The sequence below is a fragment of the Pan troglodytes genome, chromosome 5, assembly GCF_028858775.2.
Source record: "Pan troglodytes isolate AG18354 chromosome 5, NHGRI_mPanTro3-v2.0_pri, whole genome shotgun sequence".
NCBI lineage: Eukaryota > Metazoa > Chordata > Mammalia > Primates > Hominidae > Pan > Pan troglodytes.
The window spans coordinates 49449374-49464551 of record NC_072403.2 but is presented as its reverse complement, the minus strand read 5'-3'; the positions used below and the strand labels follow the sequence as shown (position 1 = coordinate 49464551).

At 42.4% G+C, this 15178-nt stretch overlaps 1 protein-coding gene across 1 annotated transcript in view; it reads left to right on the top strand.

The window, feature by feature from the left end:
• Window positions 1-15178, top strand: part of XPO5 (exportin 5) — a 53177-nt gene that overhangs the window by 4521 nt on the left and 33478 nt on the right. Inside the window, exons 4-12 of the mRNA XM_009451326.4 lie at window positions 594-731; window positions 908-1090; window positions 2847-2873; window positions 4211-4396; window positions 5845-5921; window positions 9243-9342; window positions 10560-10643; window positions 11261-11386; window positions 12976-13066. Coding sequence (XP_009449601.2) covers window positions 594-731; window positions 908-1090; window positions 2847-2873; window positions 4211-4396; window positions 5845-5921; window positions 9243-9342; window positions 10560-10643; window positions 11261-11386; window positions 12976-13066 — 1012 coding nt within the window. The remainder of the gene's footprint in view (window positions 1-593; window positions 732-907; window positions 1091-2846; window positions 2874-4210; window positions 4397-5844; window positions 5922-9242; window positions 9343-10559; window positions 10644-11260; window positions 11387-12975; window positions 13067-15178) is intronic.

Sequence of the window (15178 nt, the reverse complement as noted above, 5' to 3'; positions counted from 1 at the left end):
AGCAATCCTCCCACCTTGGCTTTCCAAAATGCTGAGATTACAGGTGTGATGACTGGATGACTGTCTCTTTAAACACAAAACAGAATATGACTTTAAACATGTTCAAAATTGTAGCCTTTTTTCTTTCTTGTTTTTTTTTAAATAACAGACATGAGAGATGGGATCTTCTAATACTTCTGCGTCTTCTAGTGTTAGAACTATTGGTAAAATATTCATTTGCCCCTTCATACCCTTCCATTTTACCAGCTACTCACTATACTCCTTATTTCTATACTCTTCCTCCCTGGCCTTCTGCAAACTGAAACAATCAATATGAGAATCTTTTCATTTTGTAAAGTATAATGATGTCATCCTAGCTCTCGATATGACAGCCTTTTTAGTAGGTGATGTAACCCTCACTTAAGCTTTAAGCGGAAGAGTGATTAGCGAGAATGCAGGACAAGTGACTCAGGCATGAAGAACAGGTTCATTTGTTCTGTTTGGTTTAAAAGTAGGCCTGCTGATAAATTTTTTACAACTCTACAGCCCAGCTTTTTTCTGGAAGTCTGGAATCCAGTCTTGCATATCTCTTAATATCTCTTGTTCTTTTTCAGGGAACATTGAACATTTTGGAAGAGGAGAACCATATTAAAGATGCTCTGTCTCGAATTGTAGTGGAAATGATCAAGCGAGAGTGGCCACAGCATTGGCCTGACATGCTAATAGAATTGGACACTCTTTCCAAACAAGGGGTATGAAACACAGCTATATCAGTTTGGTATACTTTTCCTTGGAACAAACTTCAGGGTTTGTTGTTTGATTTTGTTTGTGGTTTTTTTTTTTTTTTTGGCAACAGAAAATAGCCTTTGGATATACATAAAATGAAAAGATATTTTAGTTTTTAACTAGCTTATTTCTATTGGTGTAGGAAACACAGACAGAATTGGTGATGTTTATCCTTTTGCGACTGGCAGAGGATGTAGTGACTTTTCAGACACTTCCCCCTCAAAGAAGAAGGGACATCCAGCAAACATTAACCCAGAACATGGAAAGGATCTTCAGTTTTCTGCTTAACACACTTCAAGAAAATGTAAACAAGTATCAGCAAGTGGTAAGGGATACCCCTACCTATAACATTTCTATTTTCCAATATGAGTGTTTTTGATTAATCTTACAGTAAGGAACTAGGGTGTTTAGGTCAGCAAAATGAAAGCCTATTTTATAAGCAAAAAAATAAAAAACTAGGAAATGACAGAAAAACTGGAGCTCATTTTCTTTCTTTTTTTTTTTTTTTTTTTTTTGAGACGGAGGCTCGCTCTGTCACCCAGGCTGGAGTGCAGTGGTGTGATCTCGGCTCACTGCAACCTCTGCCTCCCAGGTTCAAGCGATTCTCCTGCCTCAGCCTCCCAAGTAGCTGGGACTACAGGCGCTCGCCACCAGGCCCGGCTGATTTTTTGTATTTCTAGTAGAGACGGGGTTTCACTATGTTAGCCAGGAAGGTCTTGATCTCCTGACCTCGTGATCCGCCCGCCTCCCAAAGTGCTGGAATTATAGGCGTGAGCCACGGCACCTGGCCTTTTTAAAAAAAAAAAAAAAAAAAAAAAAGATAGGGATCTTGGCTTACTGCAGCCTCCACCTCCTGGGATTACAGGCATGTGCCACCACACCTGGCTAATTTTTGTATTTTTAGTAGAGATGGAGTTTCGCTGTGTTAGCAAGGCTAGTCTCAAACTCCTGACCTCAGGTGGTCTACCCACCTTGCTCTCCCAAAGTGCTGAGATTATAGGTGTGAGCCACCGAGCCAGCCCTAGGTGTTATTCTTAATTTTATTTTCAGAAGTTCTTTAGGAAAATACTAATTTTTTTTTTTTTTTTGGAGAGGGAGTCTCACTCTGTCACCCATGCTGGAGTGCAGTGGCACAATCTCGGCTAACTGCAACCTCCGCCTCCTGGGTTCAAGCGATTCTCCTGCCTCAGCCTCCCGGGTAGCTGAGATTACCAGTGCCTGCCACCATGCCCGTCTAGTTTTTGTATTTTAGTAGAGATGGTGTTTCACCATGTTGGTCAGGCTGGTCTTGAACTCCTGACCTCAAATAATCCGCCTGCCTTGGTCTTTCAAAGTGCTGGGATTGTAGGCGTGAGCCACCGCGCCTGGCCTAATTTTATATGCTTGTAAGTTAACATTATGTGCCTTTGTATGGATTTGAAATATAAGGATAAAAATCAACCATATTTGTATATTCACTGAATAGCCACTATTTTGATGTATTTAACATCATATATATGTATTTTTTTTTTGTTTTTTTTTGTTTTGAGACGGAGTTTCACTTTTGTTGCCCAGGCTGGAGTGCAGTAGTGCAATCTTGGTTCACTGCAACCTCTGCCTCCCGGGTTCGAGTGATTCTTCTGCCTCAGCTTCCCAAGTAGCTGGGATTACAGGAATGCGCCAGCACACCGGCTAATTTTTGTAATTTTAGTAGAGATGGGGTTTCACCATGTTGGCCAGACTGGTCTCAAACTCCTGACCTCAGGTGATCCACCTGCCTTGGCCTCCCAGACTGCTGGGATTACAGGCGTGAGCCACCACGCCTGGCCAACATCCAGTATTTTTGAGTACATGGTTTTCATATACTTATGCTATACATACATGTTCATGAATTGTATTCATTTAATTATGCTTCTAACTTTACTTGTTCTCCCTAGGGGAATATCAGTTATGCGTGCTTAGTAAAGTTGTGTTATTTTCCAAGATTAAAAATTGCATATATTTAAGAATCATTATTCAAGGGCATTGATTTGTGGGGGGTAGAAAGTTATTATGTGGCCTTTTGCTCATTAAAAACACTGGATCTTTATACTTCCTTTCAGAAGACAGATACTTCTCAGGAGTCAAAGGTAAGAGCTCTTTATAAAGTTTGAAGGAGACCTTTGAACCTTTCAGGTGAGGGGATACGTGCCCCTAGTGGATGGTGACCTCAGCCTTGCTTGTGTTGTATTGTTTTGGAGACAGGTCTTACTGTTGCCCAGGCTGGAGTGCAGTTGTGTGGTCTCAGCTCACTGCAGCCATGACCTCCCCAGCTCAAGTGATCCTCTCACCTCAACTTCATGAGTAGCTGGGAATATAGGTGCGCACCACCATGCCCAGCTAATACTTTCTATAGAAACAGGGTCTCAGTGTGTTGCCTAGGCTGGTGTCAAACTCCTGGCTTCAAGTGATCCTCCAGCCTCGACCTCCCGAAGTGACTGTGGGCCACTGCATCTGTCGTTTGTTTTTTTTGTTTGTGTTTGTTTTTGTTTTTGAGACAGAGTCTCGCTCACTTGCCCAGGCTGGAGTGCAGTGGCGCGATCTCAGCTCACTGCAAGCTCCGCCTCCTGGGTTCACGCCATTCTCCTGCCTGGCCTCCCGAGTAGCTGGTACTACAGGTGCCCGCCACCACACCCAGCTAATTTTTTGTATTTTTAGTAGAGATGGGGTTTCACCGTGTTAGCCAGGATAGTCTCAATCTCCTGACATCATCCGCCCTCCTCAGCTTCCCAAAGTGCTGGGATTACAGGTGTGAGCCACCACGCCCAGCCTGTTCTTTGTTCTGTTTTTGATCACTGAGCTATGGTTGAAGGGAAGTAAAAAAAAAAAAAAAATTACTTTTTTTTTTTTTTTGACACAGGGTCTTACTTTGTCACCCAGGCTAGAGTACAGTGACGCAAACGTGGCTCACTGCAGCTTCAGCCTCCAGGCTTCAAGTGAGCCTTACCTCAACCTCATGAGTAGCTGGGACTATAGATGCACACCATCATGCCTGGCTAATTTTTGTATTTTTTTGGTTTGGGTATTTTTTTTTTTTTTTTTTTTTTTTTTTTTTTGGTAGACACTAGTTTTGCCATGTTGCCCAGGCTGGTGTTTTAACTCCTGGGCTCAGTTGATTCACCCACCTTGGCCTCCCAAAGTGCTGGGATTGCAGGTGTGTGCCACTGCGCCCAGCCTTGGGAAGTAAAATGATTTGGGGTTTTGTGAAAAAGATAAAATGGCCACACATGCCAGTATGGTCTTATCGATGGATGTTGAGAATGTCATTGTTTGAGAAGTGATTGTGTTCCCTACCTGTGACTGTTACGTGAGTATATTCTTAAAAAATAATTTTCTTAGAATTAGAAAATGGGGGTTCAGTTATAACCACAGATTCCTTACCTGTTACTGAGGACTTCATGGTCCAAAGTTACTTCTTTTCTGGTAGGCGCAAGCAAACTGTCGAGTAGGAGTTGCAGCACTGAATACTCTAGCAGGCTATATTGACTGGGTGTCTATGAGTCACATCACTGCTGAAAACTGTAAACTCCTGGAGATACTGTGTTTGCTGTTGAATGAACAGGAACTTCAGTTGGGAGCCGCTGAGTGTCTTCTCATTGCAGTCAGCAGAAAAGTAAGTTACCACTTCAAACTGACTTATCCTCAGAGTCTCTGAAGTAGGCTGTGTATGTGTTTAATTGCATGTTGTGGCAGAAAGTCATTTAAAGGTTTGGGTTTTTTTCCTTGGGGCCAACTTACTGCCTGCTTCCAACCCCCTTGGACAGGAGTTTGCCAATATTCAAGGGATCCTTTGGCAGAATGTGGAGATTTATCAGGCTGCATGGTTCTTGAAACAGCCATGATACTTGGCAATTTACAGTTAACAGATAAAAGTAAATGTTTAAGTTTAAAGCTCGCTTAATGAATGTCAAGGAATCTTGGATGGTGGCTACACTAGGTTTATATCTGTATTTTTTTTTTTTTTTTTTTTTTTATTGAAACAGTCTTGCTCTGTCACCCAGGCTGGAGTGCAGTGGCGTGATGTTGGCTCACTGCAACATCCGCCTTCCGGGTTCAAGCGATTCTCCTGCCTCAGCTTCTCGAGTAGCTAGACTATAGGCACACGCCACCATGCCCGACTGATTTTTGTATTTTTTAGTAGAGATGAGGTTTCGCCATGTTAGCCAGGCTCTTCTCGAACTCCTGACCTCAAGTGATCTGCCCTCCTCAGCCTCCTAAAGTGCTGGGATTACAGGCGTGAGCCACTGCGCCAAGCCTATGTCTGTCTTGGCTAACCAATGGAACTATGACTCTTTTCTCCATAGGAATATTATCTACAAATGTAATTTACTTTGCTGTCATATCAGCATTATTGCCCAACACATTTATTTATTTATTTATTTATTTATTTTATTTTATTTTTTTTTGAGATGGAGCCTCGTTCTGTCGTCTAGGCTGGAGTGCAGTGGCGCAATCTCAGCTCAGTGCAACCTCTGCCTCCCGGGTTCAAGCAATTCTCCTGCCTCAGCCTCCTGAGTATCTGGGATTACAGACGTGTGCCACCACACCCAGCTAATTTTTGTATTTTTTAGTAGAGATGGGGTTTCACTATGTTGGCCAGGCTGGTCTCGAACTTTTGACCTCAAGTGATCCACCTGCTTTGACCTCCCAAAGTGCTAGGATTACAGGTGTGAGCCACGGCACCTGGCCTAATTTTTGTATTTTTAGTAGAGACAGGGTTTCACCATGTTGACCAGGCTGGTCTCGAACTCCTGATCTCAGGTGTTCCGCCTGCCTCGTCCTCCCAAAGTGCTGGGATTACAGGCATGAGCCACCGCACTCGGCCTGCCCAACACATTTAAAAATGTAAGTTTATGCTTTTTCACTAAACTGATAGTTTTGAGAAAAAATATGTAGTTTATCCAGATTTGGTTTTAAAGAGTTGGGCTTCTTTGTAGTGTTTCACTAAACCCTGGGGTATATAAGAAATTATGAAGTCAATATATTTGATTATATACTTACAGAAGATGTCGGTACTTTGAAGTATAGTTTATATAACTGTTTCCCTAAAATTGGGTCTAGGGCAAGTTGGAAGACCGGAAGCCCTTGATGGTCTTATTTGGAGATGTTGCCATGCATTATATACTCTCCGCCGCACAGTGAGTATCTTTACTTTTCAGTGTGTTTTCGAATTTCTTTGTCATTTTTCTATCTTATTTGGATTTATCTGAAGTTCTTTTTTTTTTTTTTATTTTGAGATGGATCTCGCTCTGTCACCCAGGCTGGAGTGCAGTGGCGCGATCTTGGCTCACCACAACCTCCGTCTCCTGGGATCAAGCGATTCTCCTGCCTCAGCCTCCCGAGTAGCTGGGATTACAGGCGCACCACCATGCCTGGCTAATTTTTCTGTTTTTAGTAGAGACAGGGTTTTGCCATGCTGACCGCTCTGGTCTCAAACTCTTGACCTCAGGTGGTCTACCTGCCTCAACCTCCCAAAGTGCTGGGATTACAGGCGTGAGCCCCTGTGCCCACCTGAAGTTCTTATTTAAATGCTAGCTGTCAATCGACAGTGTTTTTGGATAAGAAAATGAGGCATTGGCCGGATGTGGTGGCTCACACCTGTAATTCCAGCACTTTGGGAGGCCAAGGCAGGTGGATCACTTGAGGCCAGGAGTTTGAGACCAGCCTGGCCAACACGGTGAAACCCCATCTCTACTAAAATACAAAAATTAGCCAGACCTGGTGGCGCACGCCTGTAATCCCAGCTACTCAGGAGGCTGAGGCAGGAGAGTATCTTGAACCTGGGAGGCAGAGGTTGCTGTGAGCTGAGATCACGCCACTCTACTCCAGACTGGGCAACAAAGTGAGACTCTGTCTCAAAAAAAAAAAAAAGAAAGAAAATGAGGCAGTCATGGCTGAATGTGCTAGCTAACATTTGTAACCTCAGCACCTGGGGAGGCCAAGGCGGGAGGATTGATTGAGTCAGGAGTTCGAGACCAACCTGAGCAACATGGCAAGAGTCCATCTCTACAAAAAAATACAGAAATTAGTCGGGTGTGGTGGTATGTGTACTTGTAGTCCCAGCTACTCAGAAGGCTGAGGTGGGAGGGTCACTAGAGCTGGGAAGTCCAGGCAACCATGAACCATGATCATGCCACTATACTCCAGCCTGGGCAACAGACTGAGACCTTGTCTCAAAAAAATAGTTTTAAAAAGTTTAAAAGTTTATAAAGTTAAAAAGTTACAGTAAGCTAAAGTTAATTCATTATTGAAGAAAGGAAGTTTTTTTTTTTTTGAGATGGAGTTTCGCTCTTATTGCCCAGGCTGGGGTGCAATGATGCGATCTCGGCTCACTGCAACCTCTGCCTCCCGGGTTCAAGCGATTCTCCTGCCTCACCCTCCCAGGAAGCTGGGATTACAGGCATGCACCACCATGGCCAGCTAATTTTGTATTTTTAGTAGAAACAGGGTTTCTCCCTGTTGGTCAAGCTGGTCTTGAACTCCTGATCTCAGGTGATCCACCCGCCTCAGCCTCCCAAAGTACTGGGATTATAGGCATGAGCCACCGTGCCCGGCTGGAAAATTTTTTAAATAAATTTAGCGGGCCAGGTACGGTGGGTCATGCTTGTGATCACAGCACTTTAGGAGGCCAAGGCAGATGGACCACCTGAGGTCAGGAGTTCAAGACCAGCCTGGCCAACATGGTGAAACCCCATCTGTACTAAAAGTACAAAAATTAGCCGGGCTTGGTGGTGCACGTGTGTATTCTTAGCTACTTGGGAGGCTGAGGCAGGAGATCGCTTGAACCTGGGAGGCAAAAGTTGCAGTGAGCCAGGATTGTGCCCCTGCACTCCAGCTTAGGCAACAGAGTGAGACTGCATCTCTAAATAAATAAATAAGTTTAGTTTAGCTTAAGGGTACAGTATTTATAAAGTCTACAGTAGGGTCCAGTAATGTCCTAGGCTTCGACATTCACTCACCACTCACTCTGGACCCACCCAGTACAGTTTTCTGTCCTGCAGTCATTCATGGTAAGTGCCTTCTACAGGTATACCATCTTTTATCATTTATACCATATTTTTACTGTACCTTTTCTGTATTTAGATACACAAATACTTACCATTGTGTTACAGTTGCCTGCAGTATTGGCTACGATAACATGCTATAGAGGTTTGTAGCCTAGGAGCAATAGGCTACGCTATATAGCCTAGATGTGTAATAGGCTATTCCTGTTGTGTAAGTTTGTGTAAGTACACTCTATCATGTTCAAATGGTGATAAAATCACTTAACGATGCATTTCTCAGTACACATCTCCAGTCATTAAGTGATGCATGACTGTAAGGGCTTCCATGTACTTTCTTCCAATAGCTCTAGAAAATACTAAAGCAAGGCTGGGCCCAATGGCTCATGCCTGTAATCCCCATATTTTGGGAGGCCAAGCCGTGAGGATTGCTTGGACCCAGAAGTTCAAGACCAGTCTGGGCAACATGGTAAGACCTCATCCCTACAAAAAATCAAAATGAAAATAAATTAGCTGGGTATGGTGGCATGTGCCTTATAGTCCCAGCTACTTGGGAGGCTGCAGTGAGAGGATCCCTTGAAGCCCATTAGTTTGAGGCTTCAGTGAGCCATATTTGAGCCACTGTACTCCAGCCTAGGTGTGACAGCGAGATCGTGTCTCAAAAAAAAAGAAAGAAAATATTAAAGCATTTCTTGATAACATGTTTCTTACCAGGAAGTCAGGCAGAACTATATATTATAAGTAGTTGAATCTGTTGCAGCACCATCTTTTTGATACTCTTTACTTTTGGTCCCAAGGAGAAATGAAAAGGTATGAGGCACATGTGTTTTACTTAAAATCTCTTACTACCCATTCTAATACACATTTTTCATGGCTTCCTTCCCTGTAGAGACTGCAGCACTGTTTTAAAGGATCCTGTTAATTAAATGAATAACGTTTTTTGGGTAGTTACTATTTTTAGGTCCAATTCTTAGTTCCATAGACATCATGACACTCATACTAAGTGGTGTCCCGTTTCTGTTTGTGCTATGGGTGTCATACCACAACCATGGTTCATAAAGCGGTGATTCCAACCCAGGTAGTCAAACTCCAGAGATTGCATTGGACACCATAATACCATCCTGTCCTTCAATGTTCCTAAAGCCTAGGCCTCGTTTACCCCAAGGTCCTTGCCTTTTATGTGATACTGTCCTCCTCCAGAAGACAGCTAATATAGTTGCTTTTCACACTCATAGTTATTAATTGCTGTTTGTGTGAATAGTCCTATATCATTTTAGGTCAGGTTTTGCCACCAAATAAGTTAAAAAGATTTAAAAATTTTTTTAATTTAGCAAAGCTATTGGGATTCTACTGAATTACAGACCTAACTAAATGACTTGGAGAAATGAGACACAAAGTGATGTTTTTATTACAGCCTTTTAAATTTTGTTGGTGATATAAGGAATTCTCATCTTACAGGACTGCTGATGGAGGAGGTTTGGTAGAAAAACACTACGTCTTTCTGAAGAGGCTCTGTCAGGTGTTGTGTGCGCTGGGCAATCAGCTGTGTGCATTGCTGGTGAGCTAGTGCTTGCTTTCTGGAGAGCTTCAAGCCCATTTGGGAAGAGCATTTAGAAACTTATGTTTCAATGAGGGGTTGCAAATGTCATTGATTTTAGCCTGATGGGGCAGTGCCGTACAAGTTATTGCATGATTCTATAGATTAAATTATCTTAATAGAATAGTGTTTGAGTGATCTAAATTTCTTTTAACAATAAAATAGTTATACCAACGTCAGATATCCACGTCTGTTATTCCATAAAGTCAACGTTGGTTTCTTGTGAATTTTGGTACTTACAGAACCTCAATCTGCTGAGCGCTTTATGCTTTTACATTCTGTTAGCCCACGAAACATGGACTTGAATAAAGAACTCTTTTCCCAATCTAAGGGATGTATTATTGGAGCACAAAAGAAAACTTGAGTCTGATTGACCTGGAAAACCTGCCATTAGAGAAATATTTAATACTCAGTCTTATAAGTTGGAAGATAGGACATTGGAACAGACATTTGCAATTGATGTTATATCTTTTTGTGGTGGTTTAAATGGTTAGAGAGGATAGTTTCAGAGATAAGCAACCATTGAAGGGGCCAGGGGCAATGGCTCATGCCTGTAATCCCAGCATTTTGGGAGGGTGAGGTGGGCAGATCACCTGAGGTCAGGAGTTTGAGACTAGCCTGGCCAACATGGTGAAACCCTGTCTCTACTAAAAATACAAAAATTAGCCAGGCGTGGTGGTGCATGCCTGTTATCCCAGCTACTCGGGAGGCTGAGGCAGGAGAATTGCTTGAACCCTGGAGGTAGAGGTTGCAGTGAGCCAAGATCGTGCCACTGCACTCCAGCCTGAGCAACAGAGTGAGACTCCATCTAAAAGAAAAAAAAAAGAAAAGAAACTATTGAAGGGATTAGGTAATAGGTTGGGACACAGAAATGTGAATAGGTAAGGTCTGAGGAAGTAATAGAGATTTTTTTTCTTTCTGTAATTTCTGAAATGAGTGTTTTTTATTTTACTGTTTGACCACAGAATGGGTTTTAATGATGATGATTGAGTAGGCAAAGTAACTTTCCTATATTTTAGCCCTTGAAGTGATGCCTTTCTTTAGCCAAAAGGAAATACAAAGTCCTTTTGAAACAACATTTTTTGAGGGTTTAATTTATCTGTTTTTATTACTTCCCTGCTTTTTCCTCTCCTGCTTTTCTCGATCAACACCATTAATATAGTGGTCTTCTCCTACAGGGTGCAGATTCTGATGTAGAAACACCATCAAACTTTGGAAAATACCTGGAATCTTTTCTTGCTTTCACAACCCATCCAAGTCAGGTAAACTTTATACAGGTAACTTCTCAAAATTTTAGTTAGGTGAACCAATGTCAAGCACTGTGTCCTGAAATATTATTGTAGATCATGTATAAAATGTGACTCTTCAGGCCTTGGGGAATGACCGTAGTGTCATTTCATTAAGAGAATTATTGGCTCTTCTTCCTGAGCCAAACAGTGCACTTGTCTAGGTCAGCAGCTTTTCCCTTTAGGTAATATTCTGATTGTACTCAGTCACATGTGAGGTGTGTCCCAGGTGGTTTAGTACTAAAGTTATAAAGATTTTTGAAACAAAAGTCTGATTAATTGTATTATAAAATTAATTTCACTCAGTTCAAATTGTCCTTCTAATATCACTCTGAGATTCCAGTATCCTTTTTTTGCAAAGAAGAGAAAGTAGTAAAATTCAGCTCACATTCCAGGTAATTTCCTTGATCCACAGCCTGTCTTACTAACATGTGGTCCATAGTGGGTAGTCATTACTGATAAATTGCAGTAGAGACAGCTTCAAAGTATTGTACAGATTTATTTCTATGAAAAAATGTAGTTGATAACTGCTAAGTAATAATCTGGGTTATATAGAATCCAAATCCTTTGACGTTTTCTTTTTTTCTCTTTAGTTTCTACGCTCTTCAACTCAGATGACTTGGGGAGCCCTCTTCAGGCATGAAATCCTGTCCCGTGATCCTTTGCTATTAGCAATAATACCAAAATATCTTCGTGCTTCCATGACTAACTTGGTCAAGGTATATAATGGGAATCTAAACATGTGGAATGTAGGTGAATACACATAATAAGACTTTGAGGCTGGGTGCGGTGGCTCACGCCTATAATCCCAGCTCTATGGAAGGCTGAGGCAGGAGGATCGCTTGAGCCCGGGAGTTGGAGACCAGCCTGTGTGACATGACAAAACCTCGTCTCTACTAAAAATACAAAAAAATTAGCAGGGCATGTTGGTATGCACCTGTAGACCTAGCTACTGGGGAGGCTTAAGGTGGGAGGATCACCTGAGCTTGGGAAGTTGAAGCTGCATTGAGCTGAGATCGCAGCACTGCACTCCAGCCTAGGCGATGAGAGTGAGACCCTGTCTCGGGGGAAACATAAAAAAGACTTTGATTGGCATTATTAACAGCCCTTCTTCATCACTAAGATTCCTTTACTGGACATATTTTCTTATTCCTTAGGAAGAAATCAGTCCTTACTGGTTATTATAACTGCTCTTCCATATGAGAGTACTTAATATATCATAAGTATTGGGCTAGGTGCTAGGGCAAGAGCAGTGACCATACAATGTAATAATTGCTATTCAGGGGTTAAAAGCAGAATGCTTTGGAAGTACATAGGAGGGTTGAGTCAGGAAGATTCCAAGAGGAGGCAATATCTAAGCATTGCTTCTGGAGGCCAAGTGAGAGTTACAAAGGGAAATGTGAGGGGAGTGAGAGTGGAAGCAAAGATTGCTCACTACCTCAGTAGAGAGTTGCTCATGAATTCCCTGCTAAGAGCTCTTGCAGTTGACAGATTCTTAATCTCAATTTGTAACATCAGAGAATGGGGCACATTCAAGGGTCCCCTTATTTTCTTAAGGAATTTGCCTAGCACATAGCACACACTGTGTTCCGTGTTTTTTTTTGAGACAGAGTCTCACCCTGTCACCGAGGCTGGAGTGCAGTGGCACGATCTTGGCTCACTGCAACCTCTGCCTCCTGGGGTCAAGCAATTCTCCTGCCTCAGCCTCCCAAGTAGCTGGGACTACAGGTGCCCACCACCACACTCGGCTAATTTTTTGTATTTTAGTAGAGACAGGGTTTTACTGTTTTTCCCAGGCTGGTCTCAAACTCCTGAGCTCAGGCAATCCACCTGCCTTGGCCTCCCAAAGTGCTGGGATTACAGGCGTGAGCCACCGCACCCGGCCACACTGTGTTCTTATTTTCTGCCATGGTCTTCAATTCTTTTCTGAATGAAACATACAAAGTTCTACAAGTTTATTCTCAGTGTTCAGTATTTGAGGCAAGTAGCTCTCAGTTCTTTCTTCCTTACTACATACTGAATTGTCATTTTTTCTGGGGACCTTAAAAGAATTCAAGAATTTAATTCTCCCTGAGGAACTTGGAGGATGGTATCAACTAAAAGTATTCTCTTTTCTACCACTGAGGAATACTGGAACTGGGAGCAAACTGTGGACCTGTGATAGAACTGAAGTGGATATTTACCATACAATATCTCATGCAAACCCTTAACTCTTAAATAAATTAAAAGTGCTTGAACTCCTGAAGCTTACAAACTCTTTCAGTGGGTCCACTTTCATCCCCTACCCCAATTACCTTTCTTTTTCCAGATGGGCTTTCCTTCTAAAACAGACAGCCCTAGCTGTGAATATTCTCGGTTTGATTTTGATAGCGATGAGGACTTCAATGCTTTCTTCAACTGTAAGTGATGTTGGCCTTGGATTTCTCTCAACAGTCTCAGAATGGCATCTAGTATTATGAATCATGGTGCATGGTGTTTGGGGTTTTTACGAAAGATCCCCAAATCTGGATAGCAGCCTACTTATTAGGCCCTAGTTTCCCATTGCAGAAGGGTGCTGGGGCTGTATTCCAGGGATAATATTTTGTTTTACACCACAAACCCCCACAGCACTTAGACATTGATGTTTAGGGATGGTAACCATACTTAAGACGCTCTTGACTTTTTTTCGTACTTACGATTAAATACCATCTTACCTTATGGTTATTTCTTTCCCCCAAAAAGTGGAAAAATCCATTTTATTCTAATATTCTAGTTCTGTTCTGTGTTTTCTGTGCCTTATTTCCTTTTTGTTTTTTTTTTTTTTTTTTTTTGAGATGGAGTTTCACTCTTGTTGCCCAGGCTGGAGTGCAATGGCGCGATCTCGGCTCACCACAACCTCTGCCTTCTGGGTTCAAGCGATTCTCCTGCCTCAGCTTCCCAAGTAGCTGGGATTACAGGCATGCACCACCATGCCCAGCTAATTTTGCATTTTTGGTAGAGATGGGGTTTCTCCATGTTGGTCAGGCTGGTCTCGAACTCCCGACCTCAGGTCATCTGCCCGCCTCAGTCTCCCAAAGTGCTGGGATTACAGGTGTGAGCCACCGTGCCCAGCCTCCTTTTTTTTTTTTTTTTTTTTTTTTTTTTACAGCTTTATTGAGACAAAATTCATTTACCATACAGTTCACCCACATACAGTATATAATTTAATGGTTTTTAGTATTTTTACAGAGTTGTGCAGCCATCACCACAATCAATTTTAGATTATATTTTCATCACCCCAAAAATAAATGCTATATCCACTAGGAGTCATCCCCCAGTTCCCTCATCTCTCCCAGTCCTAGGCAACCAGTAATCTACTTTCTGTCTCTGTTTTGCCTATTCTGAACGTTTCATATAAATTGAATCATACATGGTCTTTTGTGACTGCCTTCTTTCACTTGCATAATGTTTTTAAATTCATCCAAGTTACAACATTTATCAGTACTTGATTTCTTTTTTTTTTTTGAGATGGAGTCTCGCTCTGTTGCCCAGGCTGGAGTGCAGTGGCACAATCTCGGCTCACTGCAACCTCTGCCTCCCGGATTCAAGCGATTCTCCTGCCTCAGCCTCCTGAATAGCTGGGACTACACACACGTGCCATCACACCCAGCTAATTTTTTGTGTTTTTAGTAGAGACAGGGTTTCACTGTGTTAGCCAGGATGGTCTCAATCTCCTGACCTCGTGATCCACCCGCCTCGGCTTCCCAAAGTGCTAGGATTACAGGCGTAAGCCACCACACCCAGCCTTTTTTTTTTTTTTTTTTGAGATGGAGTCTTGCTCTGTCGCCCAGGCTGGAGTGCAATGACACACTCTCGGCTCACTGCAACCTCTGCCTCTGAGGTTCAAGCGATTCTCCTGCCTCACCCTCCCAAGTAACTGGGATTTATAGGCATGCACCACCATGCCCAGCTAATTGTTTTATTTTTAGTAGAGACTGGGTTTCATCATGTTGGCCAGGTTGGTCTCGAACTCCCGACCTCAGCTGATTCACCTGCCTTGGCCTCCCAAAGTGCTGGATTATAGGCGTGAGCCACCACACCCGGCCTTCATTTCTTTTTATTGCCAATATTTCATTGTATGGATATACCACATTTACTTATTTATTCATCTGTTGATGGACATTTGAGTTATTTCCATTTTTTGGCTATTACAAATAATGCTGCTATGAACATTTATATACAAGGTTTTGTTTAGATATAAGTTTTTGTTTATCTTAGATATATAACTAGGAGTAGAATTGCTGGATAATATGGCAATTGCAAGTTTAATATTTTCAGGAACTGCCAGACTATTTTCCACAGCAGCTGCACCATTTTTTATTACCACCAACCTGATTTACTTTAAAAAAATTTTTTTTTTTTTAATTTTGAGACATGGTCTCACTCTGTTGTCCAGGCAAGAGTGGTGCTGCGATCATGGCTCACTACAATCTTGACCTCCCTGGGCTCAGCTGATCCTCCTACCTCACTCTCCCAAGTTACTGGGACTATAG